General features: G+C 36.3%; 1 protein-coding gene across 2 annotated transcripts in view; it reads left to right on the top strand.

Moving 5' to 3' along the window:
• EIF4E (eukaryotic translation initiation factor 4E) overlaps positions 1 to 17,949 on the top strand; it is a 42,081-nt gene that overhangs the window by 11,317 nt on the left and 12,815 nt on the right. For both annotated transcript variants that reach the window (XM_032400880.1, XM_032400879.1), the window contains exon 2: positions 13,569 to 13,675. In XM_032400880.1, coding sequence (XP_032256771.1) covers positions 13,569 to 13,675 — 107 coding nt within the window. The remainder of the gene's footprint in view (positions 1 to 13,568; positions 13,676 to 17,949) is intronic.

The following is a 17,949-nucleotide window of genomic DNA, read 5'->3' as shown; positions in this document are numbered from 1 at the left end:
TTACTTGTTTGTGGACTCTTTTATTCTTACCTCATCTCTTCTTTGTACCTCTTTTCTTTTTCATTCATTCATTCATTTATACATACCTCTTTTCCATTTATTTATTTACTTACTTATTTATACATACCTCTTCTCCATTTATTTATTTACATATGAGGGAGGGAGGCAGAGAGAGAGTGGGCATATGAACGGGAAGGGCAGAGGGAGAGAGAGAATTTCAAGCAGACTCCACACTGAGCCCAGAGCCCGATGTGGGGCTCCATCTCAGGACCCTGAGATCCTGACCTGAGCTGAAACCAAGAGTTGGAGGCTTAACCGACTGCGCCACCTAGACGTCTCTTTTGCTTTTATTATTTTATTTATTTATTTTTTTTTTACGGATTTTAGTTATTTATTTGACAGAGACACAGTGAGAGAGGGAACACAAGCAGGGGGAGTGGGAGAGGGAGAAGCAGGCTTCCCGCTGAGCAGGGAGCCCAATGTGGGGCTCGATCCCAGGACCCTGGGACCATGACCCGAGCCGAAGGCAGACACCCAATGACTCAGCCACCCGGGCGCCCCCTCTTCTGCTTTTATAAGAGTATTTTTTAGAGCAGTTTTAGATTCACTACAAAATTGAGAGAAAGATAGAGAGGGTTCTGGTATACTTCCTGTTCCTGTATGAACAGGTGCGCCGCGCCCCCCCTCACCCCCCCACTGTCAACATCCCATACCAAAGTGGAACATTTGTTATACCAAATGAACCTACACTGACACTTCATCGTCATCTCAAGTCTCTAGTTTACATTAGGGTTCACTCTTGGTGTTGTACAGTCTTTGGGTTTGGACAAATAAATAATGACATGTATTTACCACATTGTAGTATCATACAGAAGGAGTTTCACTGCCTAAAATCTTCTGTTTTCTGCTTATTTATCCCTCCTTTCTAACCCCGGCAACCACTAATCTTTTTACTACCCCCATGTTTACTGCCTTTTCCAGAATGTCATATAGTTGGAATTGTACAGCATGTGGTTTTTTCAGATTGACTTCTTTCACTTGGTGATATACATTTATCATTCCTCCATGTCTTTTCACGGTTTGATAGCTCATTTCTTTTTGTGCAGAACAATATTGCATTGTGTGGATGTACCATAGTTTATTTAGGACTTCTTAAAAAGTGCCTCCCCTCCACCAGAAAAGTAAAGTGCTCCTTGTTTGTACAGTTCTGTAATCTGCCTTTTCCCACATTTACATTAGCATTTTAAAATAATTTTCTAAGCATCACATTTAGTGCCTATATTGTGAATGCCATAATATATTTTATTTTTTGGTTGTATCTTTTGATACATGTTGACTGTACTTTTTATTTACTAACATAAAATACACAAAACTGTTAGTGTCCTGGTACTTTTTTTTTTAAGAAATCTCTTAGAAGTATAATTACTGAGTTAAAGAACATAGCTCTTTTTATATTTGGAAGCTTGTATTTCATTAACTTAAGCTCAGTAAGTGGAGGGATATAATCTACTCTATAAACCTGGGGACATTTGAAACTGTGACTGTCCCTAGTTTTCTAATTTTTTAAAGAAATATAGGTTGGGACGCCTGGGTGGCTCAGTTGGTTAAGCGACTGCCTTCAGCTCAGGTCATGATCCTGGAGTCCCGGGATCGAGTCCCACATCGGGCTCCCTGCTCGGCAGGGAGTCTGCTTCTCCCTCTGACCCTCCCCCCTCTCATGCTCTCTATCTCTCATTCTCTCTCTCAAATAAATAAATAAAAATATTAAAAAAAAAATAGGTTGATTTCTTTCGGAAGATAATTTAAATATTTGAAATATGAAAGGACAACTCTAATTTTCTTATTAAAATTATTGTTTTGGGGTGCCTGGCTGGCTCAGTTGGTAGAGCATACAACTCTTGATCTCGGAGTCATGAGTTTGAGCCCCACATTGGGTGTGGAGATTACTTTTAAAGAAACTATAGTTTATATCACAATTTTAATCTTTAACTTTTAACGTTGTAGAACTTTGAAAAAACATGTAGAATTTAGAAAATTCAGCTGTAAAAAAAAAGCAGCTGCTTACTTGTTTAACTGGGACTGTAAAGATTTCAATCAGTGTCATTAAATTTTAGTTATAATTTTAAAAGGAATAAACTTAAAAAGAATCAGTAGGCAAAATATTTGCCTTTCAAATTCTAATTATGAAGCTTTAAAGAATAATTGAAATTGCTTTGCTACTGAAACCAGTGTAATTTTGTGCAGTGAAAATGCTTGTCCTAACATCACTTTAATGTTATTTGGAGCACTTTTTAATTTTGTATATAATGTTTAACTTCTATAAATTTCCTTAGTTGTTATAAAATATGAGTATTTTGGTAATCTTTGGTTTAAGTAGCATTGATATTTAAATTTTATCATTAGCCTTGTTATCATTCTAGATCACACATGTTTATTTCTTATGTCTATCATCACATTTTCCTTTCTGAATTTGGGATCCTCTGAGCTATGTAAGATGTGGAGAGTAATTTGGTTGACAGATTTCGAATGAAACAAGATGCCTACAGATCTTTCTAGTAAAGAGTTAAAGATACACGCATCCAAGTTTTAAAAATTGTATTCCAAAAGGTCAAAAATTCAAGTGTGGCCTGTAGGGATTTTTTTTTTTTTTAATATTAGTAAAATGTGGTTAAGTCTATCTTGCTGTCTATCCAGAAATAACCATTTTTAGCTATAGAGCAGCAAACTTAATCACCTGTGTTCACTGAAAAGTGTAGTGGTTGCTAGTCATTAATTTTAGTCAGGTAATTAGGTTATTTTTCCTTAAATAGATCGAACAGCTATTAAATTTTGCAGTACTTATAGATAAGACACAATTTGTACAAATCACAGCTCTTCCCTTCTGTACCTCAGCTTCCAGTATTTTTTTGTTGTATAGATGCCATTTTACATCATTTGAAAAGAATATTAAAAAGTTACTGTCTTTTGAATCAGAATTGACATACAGGGTATATTGATTAGTGACCATAATCAATGGTCACTAATGCAAAGGAATGAAAAACATGAAAAAAATGTCTCCATTTTAGCAGTGTTTTAAGAAAAGGGTTGTATTTTGCTAAATCTGCGTATGTTATTTTTCCCCTTCAGTGTTTTAGTTTAGAGCATGAAGGTCACTATTTTGATTCTTTATTACAGACAAGGAAGAAGACCTGCAAAATCCACAGCCTCCCACTTTTGTGATGAGTGATGCCAGATTAGCTGATACTACTTTAACAACCAAAACAATTGATTTAATTATTTGTGGTAATTTTCAGTGTTTACACCAATTTTTTTTATTCCTTACAAGGCAAGTGGTAAGACTACTTGTTCTTATGTACTAGTTAATTAATTACACTAATTTACGTATGGAGGGTGCTGGGGGAAATGCATTGTTTGCTAAAAAGAGACCTGGGAACTGAATGTTTGGAGACTAAAGGGAAGAGTAATATATCTTGAGGTCTGTTTACGTATCTTACTTGTATGAAATGATAGAATTCTCTTTCCAGTTATTTGTATCCATAAAGAGAGGATTTTATTTATACTTCCCTGTATTTCTGAGGTATTTGGCCATATAGGCATTTAGTATGCTGTCTTACATAATATAAACTCACTATAATTGATCATTGGCATTTGCTTGCTTTTTTTCATAGTGGGATTTTGTGTGTGTGTTGGGAGTGAGGTGTACCATTCATGGCCTTTTTTTCTAGTTTATTGGCAGTGGCATACATTTGCAAGATAGTGAAGGTATTGAGTCTGAGGCTGTGGCACAAGGCATAGTACATACTGTAGGGTTGTGAGGCCTGGAAAGAGTACCTCGGTAACGTTATATAATTTATTATCCAATTCTGGGCACTTTTGGGAGTGAATGAAGATTCTACCGATACGCTGGAACAATAAAACAGGTAAAACCAGGACATACTGTATCCCTAGCTGTGAATCCTGATAGTGATAGTTCTGGATTCAAATGTGGAATACAGCTAGGCCACGTTAACTTCCAGCCCTTAAATTTAAAGACCAGAGAGTTTCACAGTATTGTGAAGATTGAATATATTGAGATTATATAAATATTGAAATAATGTATATAAAAATATGTAGCATATTATTTGATAGTAACTGCTTGGTAAATGTTACCTATCTAGTAAAAACTCATAGTTTGGATGAAGTGTGAGGGTGGGTGTTACCATTTGAAAAGTCATAAAGCACCATTCTTTTCTGTTCTTATTTGCTTACTCTTCTCATTATTTCATATTTTTATTTAATGTGTGTAGTGCCTTCAGTTTACTGAAATGTTGGGGGGTGAGTAACTTGTAGAGATAATTGCAACTATCTTTGCCATAATAGCATTTACATTTCTCTTAAGGCCACAAATGGTCTTTTCTAACTCACCTGAAAAAACAGTGAAGCAAGGAAGGGGGTATATATAAGGAAGTGCTATTGAAAATTGGATATTATTATCCATTATTCGGTGCTCTGTTAAACTTGGCTGAAATTATACAACTGTGAATGGCAGAGCTGGGATTCTAACCTGGGTAGTCTGGCTCCAGAGTATGTGATCTAAACCAGTGTCTCCCATATTCTGGTGGAAGTGGGTTGTTTATTTACTTACTTGTTTTTAAAGACTTTATTTTTTTTTTAAGTAATCTCTACATCCAATTTGGGACTCGAACTTACAGCCCCAAGATGAAGAGTCACATGCTAGACCAACTGAATCAGCCAGGCACCCCTTTTATTTTCTTTTTAAACAATTTCTCATGTAATGTTTTTGTAAATCATAAAAATAGGAGAAAGAAAAATGAAAAAAAACCCACAAAAATGTAAGCCTGCATTTGCTATTACTAGTTTTGACAGGTGCAAAAATACTGTCAGATTGTTGTAAAGTTTTCTAAGTCCTTACTTTCCATTCTATACCTACCGTGGTTGTAGGCTATAACCAGCAGAAATCTGTGGACTGCATTTTGTGTTACTGCTTTAAACCCGTATTACTGCCAGGGGAACTAGTGCTTTTTGCTTACTTCAAATTAAGGTTTAGGTGATGTCCTAAAGCTATATGTGTGTTGGGGGAGGGGGCCCTGGAAGTTCTTAGTAGTAATATTTGTTGAGTGAAGTAATGGAGGACACTAATTGAGTGTCCTGAGGGGAAGGTTTAATGTTATTTCTAGAAGAGATAGTTTGTAAGTGTGTTTGAGTTGAGAGTTAATGAAAAATCTTGGGTGTTCACAACCGTGGAAAAGCATACCACGGTTTTGGAGTTGAAGCACTGTAGATTTGAACATGGCTAGAAGTAAGAATCTAAACTTTAGTCAGATTAGAGAAATGATACTGTATCTGGGAAGTATTTAGCTTTATAATACTAGGATTGTCCAACAAAGTTAATATTGTGTTTGATACATGTGCTGGTTTTTGCAGAATGTTATTGCATTCTGAGATGTAGCAACGTTCAAATGCTGCCTGAGATTCTTTGCAGCTGACTGTTAAACTTGCCCAACCTTGCTCTACTTTTTTTTTTTTTCCCAACTTTCTTCTCTTGTTATGACAGTTACTGAGCTACGGGACCACTAAATTATAAGACTACATTTTTATTTGAATCTCAAACTCAGCAAATCCAAAACTATGTTTAATATTTTGCACTTAAACTCGTTGTCTTTTCTATTCCCTTACTTGTCATCAGTATTTAATCAATTTGATCTGTCGATGAATGGCTTCCATTGCTCACAAAATGAAAGGTATACTTTTAGCTTGACCTTTGAGGCCTTTCAGTCTCCCTTCAGCCCACCGTTCTAGTCTGTCTTTGGTTTCATGAGCCCTCTCTTTCAGTCTCATTGATTCCTTACCATCTTCTAGTTAAACTGGTACCATCTCATTGCTTTGTACTCTCCATTCTACCCACCTGAAATAGGTTATACAAGAGTTTTTCAAGTGTAGTTTGTGTTTTAGGTTAAAAAATGTATTTGATAATTCACTTAGACTAAAATTAACACAGGAAACAACAGGTGTTGGTATGGATGCGGAGAAAGGGGAACCCTCTTGCACTGTTGGTGGGAATGCAAGCTGGTGCAGCCACTCTGGAGAACAGTATGGAGGTTCCTCAGAAAGTTAAAAATAGAACTGCCCTATGATCCAGCAATTGCACTACTAGGTATTTACCCAAAGGATACAAAAATACTAATTCAAAGGGATACATGCACCCTGATGTTTATAGCAGCATTATCAGTAATAGCCAAATTATGGAAAGAGCCCAAGTGTCTGTCAACTGATAAATGGGTAAAGAAGATGTGGTATACACACACACAAACACACACACACACAGAAATATTACTCAGCCATCAAAAAGAATGAAATCTTGCCATTTGCAACAACATGGATGGAGCTAAAGAGTATTATGCTAAGCTAAATAAGTCAGAGAAGGACAAATACTATATGATTTCACTCATATGTGGAACAAAATAAGCTAAGTCAGAGAAAGACAAATGCCATATGATTTCACTCATATGGGGAATTTAAGAAACAAAACGGGTGCCTGGGTGGCTCAGTTGTTAAGCATCTGCCTTCTGCTCAGGTCATGATCCCAGAGTCCTGGGATCTAGCCCCACATAGGGCTCCTTGCTCAGCGGGAAGCCTGCTTCTCCCTCCCCCACTCCACCTGCTTGTGTTCCCTCTCTCGCTGTCTCTCTGTCAAAAAATAAATAAGATCTTTAAAAACAAAATAAAACAAATGAACACAGGAGTTAAATAAAAGGCAAACCAAGAAATAGACTGTTAACTATAGACAACAAACTGAGGATTACTGGAGGGGAGGTGGGTAGGAGGATGGGTTAAATAGGTGATAGGGATTAAGGAGTGCACTTGTGATGAGCACCAGGTGTTGTATGTGAGTGTTAAATCACTAAATTCTACACCTGAAACTAATATTCCACTGTATGTTAACTAGAATTTAAATAAAAACTTGGAAAGAAAAAAGTGTATTTGATTACTTTGAGAGTATAATAATCTGTTAAACTAGCCTTTTGTGTTTTATTTGCATAATTTTTAAATTTAGAAACACTGGTGGGGCGCCTGGGTGGCTCAGTCGTTAAGCATCTGCCTTCAGCTCAGGTCATGATCCCAGAGTCCTGGGATCGAGCCCCACATTGGGCTCCCTGCTCCGTGGGAAGCCTGCTTCTCCCTCTCCCACTCCCCCTGCTTGTGTTCCCTCTCTCGCTGTGTCTCTCTCTGTCAAATAAATAAATAAAATCTTAAAAATAAATAAATAAATAAATAAATTTAGAAACACTGGCAAATATGGATATTTAAGTTGTAATTCTCAATGAAATTTGTTTACAGAGGAGCTTAGAGGGTAGGTAGAGGGATGTTGTGGAACTTTGCAGTAAAGAATTTTGTTTTTAAATTGAATGTAAATTTAAAACTTATTGTCTGCTCTATATATAAAGCAACCATAAAATGACGTTATAAAATACATTTTTTAGTTCTTATACAGATCATACAATAATCTTGTTTGCTTTACTTGCTACTTTGATGATCTTGCTAAAAATAAATAACTGAATCAGTTGTTAAAGATACCGTGAAAGTACCTGCTGTGGAGTTTTCAGGGAGAATTTTGTGAAGTTGGTGTTAACAAATAACACATAGCCTTCCTGTACCTATTTCATGGTAATCTTAAGTCTTAGATGGCTTTCCAAATAATTTTAAGAGGAGATAAAATTCCAAGATAATTTTATTTTCAAATTCAGTTTATATTAGAAGTACTTAGTAAATTAGAACAAAAAATGGATAATATGGAGATTTGTTATATGAGGTTTATGCTTAACTGATGAGTGAACTGAAATCAGTTTTGTCCCAGTTCTTTAAAAAATAAATTATATTTCTTCTGATTTGGCATATGCTCATAATTATAAATCATTTTTTAAATCATTTTTTGATCAAAGAATTTAATATAGTATGGCCATCATTCTGGACATCGTTTCTCATTGTGTATGTTGCTATAGATTCAAACGTTTGTGTAGGAATTGGACTTTCTCCATAGAGGACTACCCTTACAGAATTAGCCTGGAAGTCTTAAATATTTTGATAATATTTTTTCTTTTGTTTTATCTAAGTTTTTTAAAAAAAGCATTTTGATTATTTGAATCAAAGTTGAGGGGTTTTATAACTAAATAAGTTGAAAGAAATTAACAGAGAGGCATGTCTCAACAGTCTCAAACAAGTTTTTTTTATTTGTTTGCAATAATTTACAATATAGTTGCAAGCAACTTAAAAGGTGAATGATTAATAAATTTTTGGTTTAGATTTTGGTTTAAATTTCTCCTGATTAAGAATGAATTGGTGAGACAAGTAGATGATCATAACAAAATATGGCCTAAATAAGAAAATATGACTTTTCCTTTTTTAATGTGCCCTTTTATATGTGGTTTTTAATATTAATGTTTTCATAAGTAAATTCCATCATGAAGTGATTTCTAACTTTTATTAGATTTGGTTTGTGCCCTGTTAATGAATATTTTCGTAGAGTATTTGAGTATTTTATATTCTATCTTGGAAATGGCTATTAAAACCATTGTTTCTTTATTAAAAGAGTTTGAGAAATTCTTAAGGTAAAAATTTGAACATGAGGGGCGCCTGGGTGGTGCAGTCGGTTGATTGTCTGACTCTTGGTTTTGGCTCAGGTCGTGATCTTAGGATCATGAGAGTGAGCCCTGTTTAAGGCTCTCTGTCCCTCTGCCCCTCCCCTCCACGCAGGCATGTAAGCTCCCTCTCTAAATAAATAAAATCTTTAAAAAAAATTTGAACATGAGACTATTAAAACTGCAGATGGTAACTTAAAAGGCTAAATAAATGTCAGTCTATGCTTATATTTAAAAAAAAAGTTTTGTAAAATCTTTTTAAAAAGCGGGGAGGGTGCCTGGGTGGCTCAGTTGGTTAAGCATCTGCCTTTGGCTCAGGTCATGATCCCAGGGTCCTGGGATTGAGCTCCAAGTCAGGCTCCTTGCTCAGCCGGGAGCATGCTTCTCCCTCTCCCTCTGCTGCCTTCCCTGCTTGTGCTCTTTTGCTCTGTCTCTGTCAAATAAATAAAATCGTAAAAAAAAGTTTTAAATACTGAAAGATGATTGTTTAATATTTTTTTCGGAGTGTTTTAGAGTATTTGTCTTAACATCTAGCATATTTGTATAATATTAAAAGTGAAGGCTGAAAGGTTTTACATTTTTATACATCCACACACATTTATTTATTTATTTATTTATTTATTTATTTATTTATTTTTTAAGATTTTATTTATTTATTTGAGAGAGAGAGAATGAGAGAGAGCGAGTACATGAGAGGGGGGAGGGTCAGAGGGAGAAGCAGACTCCCTGCCGAGCAGGGAGCCCGATGCGGGACTCGATCCAGGGACTCCAGGATCATGACCTGAGCCGAAGGCAGTCGCTTAACCAACTGAGCCACCCAGGCGCCCCACACACATTTATTTAAAGTTGTAGTTATTTTAATTTTAGTTATAAGAAAAATTCAAAATTATAAATTCTTAATGTAAAGACTAAAACATTAGTTAAGGTAGGACTTTTAATTCAAAAGAGACTTTTAAATTCTAGGAACTTAATGTACTTTTTACTGAGTTACTACCTGCTTTTAGTTCCTATGTATCCAGAGATTTTTGATACCATCTAAGTCATCATTCCCCTAATTGTGAAAAGAGTTGAGTAATCTAAAAGAAAGTAAAATACTGAGTTAGTTAGCAGGTGATATTTTGGATCTCGTGAAATGTATAATTATTCATACTATAATTAATTCATTGTTTTTATGCACTGCTGACATAAACTGTTTAAATAAATGTTGTGAAAGTATGGTTTGTATTGAGGATTTGGAACTTATGAGTAAATTTTACTTGTCTTTTAATTTAGATAAATAAGAGAATTTATAGTACTTAACTTCTGGAGGAAGAATGTGCTATACACCTAGCCTTACAAATTTATATATACCTAATCCTTTGCTAGAACCATCATTATTATTTTAAACTCTGTAAGACATCATTATTATTGTTCTTTTAAACTGTTCATAGTCTTTGACAAATTGATCCACCTATTTACATTTTCCAGTGCTTTTCATTCTTTTTTGCATTTTCATGTTCCTACCTGCGCTCTTTTTTTTTCCCCTCTAGTCTGAAGACTTTTCCTTTGGTGTTTGTTCCTTTTTGTTTTGGACCTGTGTGTATGTGTTGGGGGAGAAGGGGTTGTGTCTGTTTTTGTGCATCTGTGTATTTATCCAGTTCTGAAGGATATTTTTCCTAGGCACTGAATTCTAGGTTGACCATTTTTCTTTCAGTGTGGAGATGTCATTCTGTTGTCTTAATGGCTTCCAGAGTTTCTGTTGGGGAGTTAGCTGTTAATCTTATTATTCTTGTGAATGGTGTGTGTGTGTGTGTCCCCTTTCCTAACTGCTTTTAATGTGACTTCTTTAAGTTTTCAGTAGTTCGAAGCTGATATGCCCAGGTATAGTTTTGTTTGTATTTTACTGCTTGGAGTTCCTTGAGCTTTTTGAATCTGTGACTTGAGTTTCTGATGAGATTTGGTAAATTTTGGTCATTGTGTATGCTTCTGTCCCATTCTCTCATCTTGTCCTTGAACTTTTTAACTGTCTTCCATAATGTTTCTTACCATCTATTTTTCTCTCTCTATTTATTTGGATATCTTCTGTTGACCTATGTTTGAGTTCACCAATCTCACACTCTGCAGAGTTGAATTTGTTGTTAATCATTCGGTGAACTCTTTAAGCTTTATTTATTTATTTGAGAGGGAGAGAGAACAAGCAGGGGGAGGGGCAGAGGGAGAGAGAATCTCAGGCATCACTCCACACTGAGTGTGGAGCTCCACGTGGGGCTTGATTTCATGACCATGAGATCATGACCTGAGCTGAATCAGAGTCGGACGCTTAACCGACTGTGCCACCGTGGTGCCCCCATTCAGTGAACTCTTAATTTCAGACATTGTATTTGGCAGTTCCATAATTATGTCTATTTGGTTCTTTTTAAAAATAGATTTCAGTTTTCTTTTCAAACACTCCCCATTTTTTTTTTCATCCTTTCCCCTATCTTCTCTATTTTACTATAGTAATCTTGGTTATTATGTCTTTGTCTGCTGTTTTACCATAGTAATCATAGTTATTAACTCCATTACCTGGGTCATGTCTGGATGTCTTTCTGTGGACAGGTGAATCTCTTGATCATTAGTGACTTTAAAAAAAATTCTTTGCCGGGGTGCCTGAATGGCTTAGTCGGTTAAGCATCCGCCTTCGGCTCGGATCATGATCTCAGGGTCCTGGAATTGAGCCCAGCATCGGGCTCCTTGCTTAGCGAGGAGCCTGCTTCTCCCTTTCCCTCTACTTCCCCCCCACCCCTGCTTGTAGTCTCTCATTCTTGCTCTCTCTGAATAAATAAAATCTTAAGATTTTTTATTTATTTGACAGAGTGAGAGAGAGCACAAGCAAGGGGAGCGGCAGGCAGAGGGAGAGGGAGAAGCAGGCTCCCTGCTGAGCAAGGAGCCCGATGTGGGACTCGATTCTAGGACCCTGGGATAGTGACCTGAGCCAAAGGCAGATACTTAACTGAGCCACCCAGGCACCCCATAAATAAATAAAATCTTAAAAAAAAAAAATTTCTTTGCATGTCTAGTAATGTTTGATTGTTTGGTAGGATATAGTAAATAACATTCATAAAGACAGACTTATGTTCTCTTCTGAAGAATGTAGAGTTTGGTTCTTGGAGGCACTTAATTTATAGGTAGATTACATTGATCCTGTCAGAAGATTGGTTTTAGGATTTGTTAGACGTATTTCACCTGATTCCTAGGGCATGGCCTTTCTAGGATTTCATCTGAAAGCTGAGGATTTTCACCCACCCACTCTGAGCTGGGTCTGAACCCAGTCTTCCTAATGGTATACAGCCTCTGAAGCCTTGGCTCAGCTGTTCTCTGCTAGACTACCCAGAGCTGTACTCTGAACATCACAGCTTAGCAACTAGCCAAGGACCTCTGAGGGACTTTTACATAGATTTTTGAGGCTTACTCCTCTGTAGCCCACTTTTCTCTAGTACCCTGTCTCCCTAGGCCCACTTAGTCCCTAACTGTTCCCTATTTTCTTGATCCATTGAGATTGCCTCTGTCTGAAAACTATCATTAATTTTAATCTAGTGGGGTAAGGAATGGCATTTTGTAATTATCTATATGATGATGTAAATTGACTGATCAAAAAATGCTGGTAAAAAATGGTGAATTTAGGGCATTGACTACTCTGTAAATTTTAGAGTCTTAATTGCTTTGTAAACATTTACATTTATTACTTAAGAAATCAAGACAATAAGTTCCTATTGAGTATAGCACTTTGCTCATTGGCATTACAGTTGTGAGCAAAATCAAGACATAGCCTCTGTTATGAGTGACTTCATAGGCTAGTAGAAATTAGCTCCTAGACATGTCATGTTATTAAGAAAAATGTATTTTGTAAAATGAATACTACCTATCCACTAGGATACCTTTAGATCCTACATCTCTGATTTGCATAATCCTGTTAATGTGAGCATACATCTCTGTTGTTTTGCTGGTTCAATTTATCCCCAGACTTGTGGTGCCCTTTTTGAAAAAAATCAGCTTTTGTTTTAGCTTCTGGTGCCTTGCCTTAGCATTCAGTTTTGTTGAAATAGTTTATAATTGGGTGAAGAGCTACATGGAGCAATGTGGAGAACACAGATTATCCCCAAGCTCTGTTTTTTCCTGACATTTTTAAAGGATTTTTTTTTTTTTAAGATTTTATTTATTTATTTGACAGGGAAAGAGAGCACAAGCAGGGGTACTGGCAGGCAGAGGGAGAAGCAGGCTCTCTACTGAGCAGGGAGCCTGATGCAGGGCTCCATCCCAGGACCCTGGGATCATGACCTGAGCCAAAGGCAGACACTTAACTGACTGAGCCACCCAGGTGCCCCTTTTCCTGACATTTTTAGATGACAATATTAATTATGTCTAACCTAGAAGAAGATTTAAGTTCAAGCCAGCATTGAGCTTTTTTGCCTGGGGCCATTTGAAAATGACAGAAGTTGCTGAACTTCTAAGTTACCATATAATAGTGTGACAAGAGGGAAGGACCTATGTAGTATTGGCTTGATCAGTTTATAAAGCTCTCTTTTGTCATTGTAATATAGTTATTATTCTCTCCAAACTTTAGTCATATTTCCCCCACCCTCCAAACTGTACATAGTACTTTAATGGTATGTTAGGAAAGACAGCTGATTTTCTTAGCTTTGTTGCATGGTGTCTAACAATCTTTCTGATACCAGAATGTGTCACAGATAACTGTATATGGACTGTATTTTTATTGAGAAGCCTTTTGCTCTTAGTGAAGAGTTGCTAGAATGGAGAATCTGGTGCTTTTCTTAGCGCTTCGTCTTTGGTCTGTTTTATGAAATGCTTTTATAATTCTTCTTAAAAAAAGAATAGTGGCAGTATTTGATTTAGAGTATTGCTATCATAGTTATGTTAAGAAATTTAAAATAATGTTTTATTATTTTCCATTAGGAAACCACCCCTACTCCTAATCCCCCGCCTACAGAAGAAGAGAAAACAGAATCTAATCAGGAGGTTGCTAACCCAGAACACTATATTAAACATCCTTTACAGAACAGGTAAGCCTTCTGATACATAGGTTCTTCTGACTCAGGCATTGAGGTAAATAGTAAAATAGGACAGGTTTGGGGGGGAACAATAAGGCGAGACTAGTTTTAGTTATATCAGGTTGAAGATTCCATTTTCACTTGGATAACCTGTTTCTAGCAAGCAGTTTTATGTGTAAATCTTGAGCTCAGAAAAGAGAACCGGTTGAGACATTGGGTTTGAAATTCATCAGTAATTGGTGGAAGTGAAACTATAATCGTAAATGAATTCTCTTTAAAGTGAACTTGACTCAAGACAGAGAGGCTTGGGATACCAGCTTATAAGGGATTTTTTTGGAGGGATAATGCCTATGAAGGGTTTAGACATAAACTGTATAAACTACGATAGAGTGGTGGTCAGGGAAACAAAGAAAATGGTTTAAGGCCAGGTGGTCAATAGCATATGTTCCACAAAAAGGTCAAATATCCATTGGATTAAACAATTGAAAAAGGCTCAAAATGGCCATTGGATTGAATGATAAACTCCTTGCTAATGTAGGAGAAAGTTTAGTAGAATGTAGATGATGGAAAAAGATTGGAGTAGTTTGTATAGTGAATATAAATGTATTATAGAGCAAGAATAAGCAAATTGAAGTTGTGCTGTGAAGGAGAAAAGGCTGGGGGATATGGAGTCTGGAGCTTGGTTGGTTTCTTTTTAAGACAAGTTATGAGAGGAAAGAGGAGAGGTTAAGATGAATTAAGTTTCAAGACACCTAGCTGCCTCAGTTGGTAGAGCATGCAACTCTTGATCTCAGGGGTCGTGAGTTCAAGCTCCATGTTGGGGTGGAGCCTACTTTAAAAAAAAAAAAAGATGAGTTAAGTTTCATAGTTAAGTGTAGTAGGTGAGTAGTAGCTCATTATATAGTTTTCCCAATTCCACCCCACACCTTCCCAGTATATTTGTGTTTTTATGGTTTATATGATGAAAATTAACATTAATGCTCTGAGAGCTTATAGAAGAAAAAGGCAATGCAGAAATATTTTAAGACTCTAGAAGAAAGTAAATTAGAATTATTTGAGGATATTTAAGCATTTCAATTCCTTTCATTCCCCTACCCCAAGACTTTTTTACCCTATCTACTTTAAAAAACCATAAGCCTGTGTATGTTTCACAGGCATCCCTTGTTTCATTGCATTTTGCAGATACTTCATTTTTTACAAATTGGAGGTTTGTGGTGACCCTGCTTTGAGCAAGTCTTTTGGTGCCATTTTTTCCAACAGCATTTGCTAATTTTGTGTCTCTTTGTCACATTTTGGCAATTCTTGCAATATCTGAAAACTTTTTCATTATGTTTGTTATGGTAATCTGCAATCAGTGATCTTTGATGTAACTATTACAATTATTTTGGGGCACCATGAACTGTGCCCGTGTAAGATGACATACTAAATAAATACTGTGTTTTGTTCTAATTGCTTTATTCACTGGTTGTTCCCCATCTCTCTCCCTCTCCCCTGAGACACAACAATATTGAAATTAGGCCAATTAATAACCCTATAGTGGCCTGTAAGTATTCAAGTGAAAGGAAGAGTCATACACATCTCACTTTAAATCAAAAGCTAGAAATGATTAAGCTTAGTGAGGAAGGCATGTTGAAAGCCGAGATGGGCCAAAAAATAAGCCTCTTGCACTAAATAGACAACTTGTGAAGGCAAAGGAAAAGTTCTTGAAGGAAATTAAAAGTGCTACTCCAGTGAGCACATGAATAATGAGAAAGTGAAACAGCCTTATTGCTGATAGGGAGAAAGTTTAAGTGGTCTGGAGAGGAGATCAACCACAACGTTCCCTTAAGCCAAAACCTAATCCAGAGCAAGGACCTAATTCTCTTCAATTCTATGAAGGCTGAGAGAGGTGAGGAAGCTTCAGAAGAAAAGTTTAAAGCTAACATGGTTTGGTTCATGAGGTTTAAGGAAAGAAACTGTCTCTGTAACATCAAAGTGCAAGGTGAGGCAGCAAGTGCTGATGTAGAAGCTGCTGCAAGTTATCCAGAAGATTTAGCTAAGAATATTATGAAGCTGTCTACACTAAACAGTAGGTTTTCAGTGTAAATGAAACAGCCTTCTAGTGGAAGAAGATGCCATCTGGATGGACTTCCACAGCTAGAGAGGAGAAGTCAGTGCCTAGCTTCCAAGGACAGGCTGACTCCTGTTAGGGTCTAATATAGCCGGTGACTTTAGGTTGAAGCCAATGCTTATTTACTGTCCTGAAAATCCTAGGGTCCTAAAGAATTATGCTAAATCTACTCTCCTATGCTTTATAAATGGAAGAGTAAAGTCTGAATGACAGCACTTTTGTTTACAAAATGGTTTACTGAATATTTTAAGCCCACTGTTCAAACCTGCTCAGAACAAAAAATTCCTTTTAAAATACTACTGCTCATTGAACAATGTGCTTGGTCACCCAAGAGTTCTGATGTACAAGGTACATGTTGTTTTCATGCCTGCTAATACATCTATTTTGCAGTTTATACAACATCTGAATAAAGAAGTAATTTTGACTTTGAAGTCTTACTATTTAAGAATACATTTTGTTAGACTATAGCTGCCATCGGTAGGGATTCCTCTGATTGATCTGGACAAAGTACACTGAAAACCTTCTGGAAAGGATTCACCATTCTAAGACGCCAGTAAGAACATTTGTGATTCCATGGGTAGAGGTCAAAGTATCAACATGAATAGGTGTTTGGAAGAAGTTGATTCCAGCCCTCCTGGATGGTTTTGAGGGCTTCAAGACTTTGGTGGAGGAAGTAACTGCAGATGTGGTAAAAATAGCTAAGAACTAGAATGAGAAGTGGAGCCTGAACATATGACTGAATTGCTGCAACTCATCATAAAAGTTGATTGGATAAGGAGTTGCTTGTTGTGGATGAGCAAAGAAAATGGTTTCTTGAAATGAAGATGCTGTGAAGATTGTTGAAATAACAACAAAGGATTTAGAATATTACATAAACTTAGTTGATAAAGCAGCAGCAGAGTTTGAGAGGATTGACTCCAATTTTGAAAGAAGTTTTGCAGATAAAATATCCAAACAGCATGACGTGCTGCAGATAAGTCGTTTGTGAAAGGAAGAGTCAATTAATGTGGCAAACTTCACTGTTGTCTGTCTTACCACAGCTATCCCATCCTTCAGTAACCACCCCCTGATCAGTTAGCAGCCAGCATCATCAAAACAGGACCTTCCACCAGCAAAAGGATTATGACTCACTAAAAGCTTAGATGATGGTTTTTAGCAATAATGTATTTTTAAATTAAGGTACATATATTAGTTTTTTAGACAACGATGTTGCACCCTTACTAAAGTACAGTATAGTATAAACATAACTTTTATGTGTATTGGGAAACCAAAAACTTCAATAGTCTGACTTACTTTTTTGTAAACTTGCTTTTAGTATGGTGGTTTAGAACTGCATCTGCAGTATCTCTGAGGTATACCTATAGTTTCACTTACCCAAAAAATACATTTTCCCTTTATGGCCTGAATATTTTTTATAATTTCTTCATTATCATGGTAGACTTACTGAAATAAAAGTCCAAACATTTTTTATGTAGTTTTTTCATAAGAGAACTGTGGTTCAGCATATCCTGTAGTGAGGAAGAAATTAATTCTCTACACAGTGGGGATTGTCAGCTAATGAGTGAGCCATCAAAGGTCAAATAGTCCATAAAGGGTAAAATCCTTCCTTAGGAAAGCATTGTACCAAAGTTGAACGATTGATCAGTGGCAATTTCATATAATTCAACATAAGAATAGCACCAAAACCCTTAAGGTATTTTTTAATCTTTTTTTTTTTTTTTTAAGATTTATTGATTTTAGAGAGAGACCGTGCATGCATGCACAGCAGGGGAAGGGGCAGAGGGAGAGAATCTCAAGCATACTCCCCACTAAAAGCTGGAAGCTCAACCAACTGAGCCACCCAGGCACCCCTATTTTTTTTTTTCCACATTTTTAGTGTTATCTTACAAAAAGCTAACTGTGTGCCTTTTGTCTGTGAACCCAATTTTTGGTATTGTTGTTATTGATTGTTGGGAGAAGTAATCAAGGCATATATCCCTCACAGCTTGAATAAAATTTGAGAAGAGCTTGGAAAATGTCATTAGTAGATAAACTGAAATGAAGTCTCTGAGGATTTCAATTTCTCTGTGAATTCTACTTCAATAATAATATCATTTAGAAAAATATTCTAAGATGTTTTATGTCAGATCTTGGTAGTTTCCTCATTATTTACTTTTTGTAAATATGTATAATTATG

Source organism: Phoca vitulina, unplaced genomic scaffold, assembly GCF_004348235.1.
Source record: "Phoca vitulina isolate PV1807 unplaced genomic scaffold, GSC_HSeal_1.0 scaffold3, whole genome shotgun sequence".
Lineage (NCBI taxonomy): Eukaryota > Metazoa > Chordata > Mammalia > Carnivora > Phocidae > Phoca > Phoca vitulina.
The sequence above is the reverse complement of the archived record's forward strand: the minus strand, read 5'-3'. Positions and strand labels throughout refer to the sequence as shown.